Source organism: Blastomyces dermatitidis (assembly GCF_000003525.1).
Source record: "Blastomyces dermatitidis ER-3 genomic scaffold supercont1.15, whole genome shotgun sequence".
Taxonomy (NCBI): domain Eukaryota; kingdom Fungi; phylum Ascomycota; class Eurotiomycetes; order Onygenales; family Ajellomycetaceae; genus Blastomyces; species Blastomyces dermatitidis.
The window spans coordinates 1044564-1046191 of record NW_025544788.1 but is presented as its reverse complement, the minus strand read 5'-3'; the positions used below and the strand labels follow the sequence as shown (position 1 = coordinate 1046191).

At 39.6% G+C, this 1628-nt stretch overlaps 1 protein-coding gene across 1 annotated transcript; it reads left to right on the top strand.

Moving 5' to 3' along the window:
* Window positions 1-214: 214 nt before the first annotated feature.
* Window positions 215-1370, top strand: BDCG_17988 (uncharacterized protein; the record flags this gene model as incomplete). The annotated part of the gene is made up of 2 exons (XM_045427025.1): window positions 215-230; window positions 859-1370. 2 exons carry the CDS (start codon window positions 215-217, stop codon window positions 1368-1370), a joined length of 528 nt encoding a protein of 175 aa, XP_045282954.1.
* Between the last annotated feature and the right edge of the window lie 258 nt (window positions 1371-1628).

Below are 1628 nucleotides of genomic sequence, written 5' to 3'. Positions count from 1 at the left end.
GTTAGAGACTCACTTAAGTAGTGTATAATTACTACATTAGGCTTGGCTCTATATCATTAGAACCTTGACAGGTGCACAGTAGAATAGTGAGACATTGACATCTTATACCAGCCCTGATGAGTGTTCGCAGGATCTTACTTAACTAGTGACTTGACTTGCAGTAGAGAGTTCTACCCCGCATCAAGCCTTACTAATTAGACTCAGCTTCTATTACATGAGGGCTTTCATAGGTAAGAAGTGGCAGATGCCAGCAGTGGGATTCAAACTCACACACCTCTAATGTGTGCGGCCTTGGTTACCAGTCTTACCAACTGGGCCACGCTGGCAAAAGAATATGAAATTATGATAGAAAACAGCTCTGTTTTTAATTCTTTGTAAGAATATTGTGTAAAACTCAGAGAAAAACACCTTACTTTTTCAAGAGAAGTAAAAAACTATTTCTAAGATCTTTTTTTTGCATTAACTGCTGCAGAAGAATGAGATAGAAACTGCTAAGATATGCACTACTGTATATCTTCTATCAAGACTTTCTCTCTTCAGAGTCTTGATATTATAGAGAATATAAGTCTGTTTCTATATAATAATATAAATATTGCCAGCAGGATGTAGAGGAACTGGTTATTTATATCTCAAAATAGAAGACTTTGTCAATGATTATATCAATATAGAGTTAATTCTTAAATTCAATAGATATCTAGTGTTGCTGTTCTCAATTCCTTGCAGAATCTATTGAATATTGAGATATTAAAACTATATTTAATATATCTCACTGTGCAGGGATCAAAGGCTCAGTCAGACCTTGAAGTATACTGATTTTATAGTTGTTGTGTGAGGATGAGACTTGGCATTGATGTCTAGATACACTGAAGACAGACCGCAGAGGTTGCACTTCAGAAGTGGCTGTTGATTATGTGCTTGATATTATCGCTGAGGTATCTTTTTGTATTTTTCTGCCGGGGATGGGCCAGATTAGAAAGGGCGGTACGAGGGTGAGACTTGGCATTGGTGTTTTGGAACATCAAAGATGGACAGGGTTTTCGCGGAGGTCGCTCCTCAGATATCTCCACAACTACAGATCGGGAATCTTCCAAAATCGAGAAGATTGGTGCATATGGCTAGGTCTCTTCACCTTACAATTTGTATGGCAATTTGGCCCGGGGTTGTGGTGTGGTAGGGGAGAATGGGGGATAATCCCACACAGGAGTTTCGAACGCTGTCTGGTTCATGTTTGGCTGGATAACTCCACCACCACACGGGGTATGCGGTCGGCGATGGGGTCAAAATGCTCGTATGATCGAGGGCTTTTCGATGGATCTATCGGCGGGTTCTTATTCGAAAAATCGAGCGAGTTCGTGGTGGAGCGGTTTTGAATATGACAGCTTCTGTGAGACAGTTGATCACATTCTTAATCAGAGATAGAGAATAGCAGCTCTTTATTATCTTGAAGTTCAGATCACAGTAGTCTATACATAATCTGAGATCTTCATTCTTCTTCTTCACAAATATCACAGAGACTCCCACAGAGGCCTGTGAAGATTGAATAAAGTCATTCTTCAGATTCTTCTTCACATAGGTCTGCAAGACCTCTGTCTTATAATAGAAGAGCTTATAGATTAATTCTCAGAAGA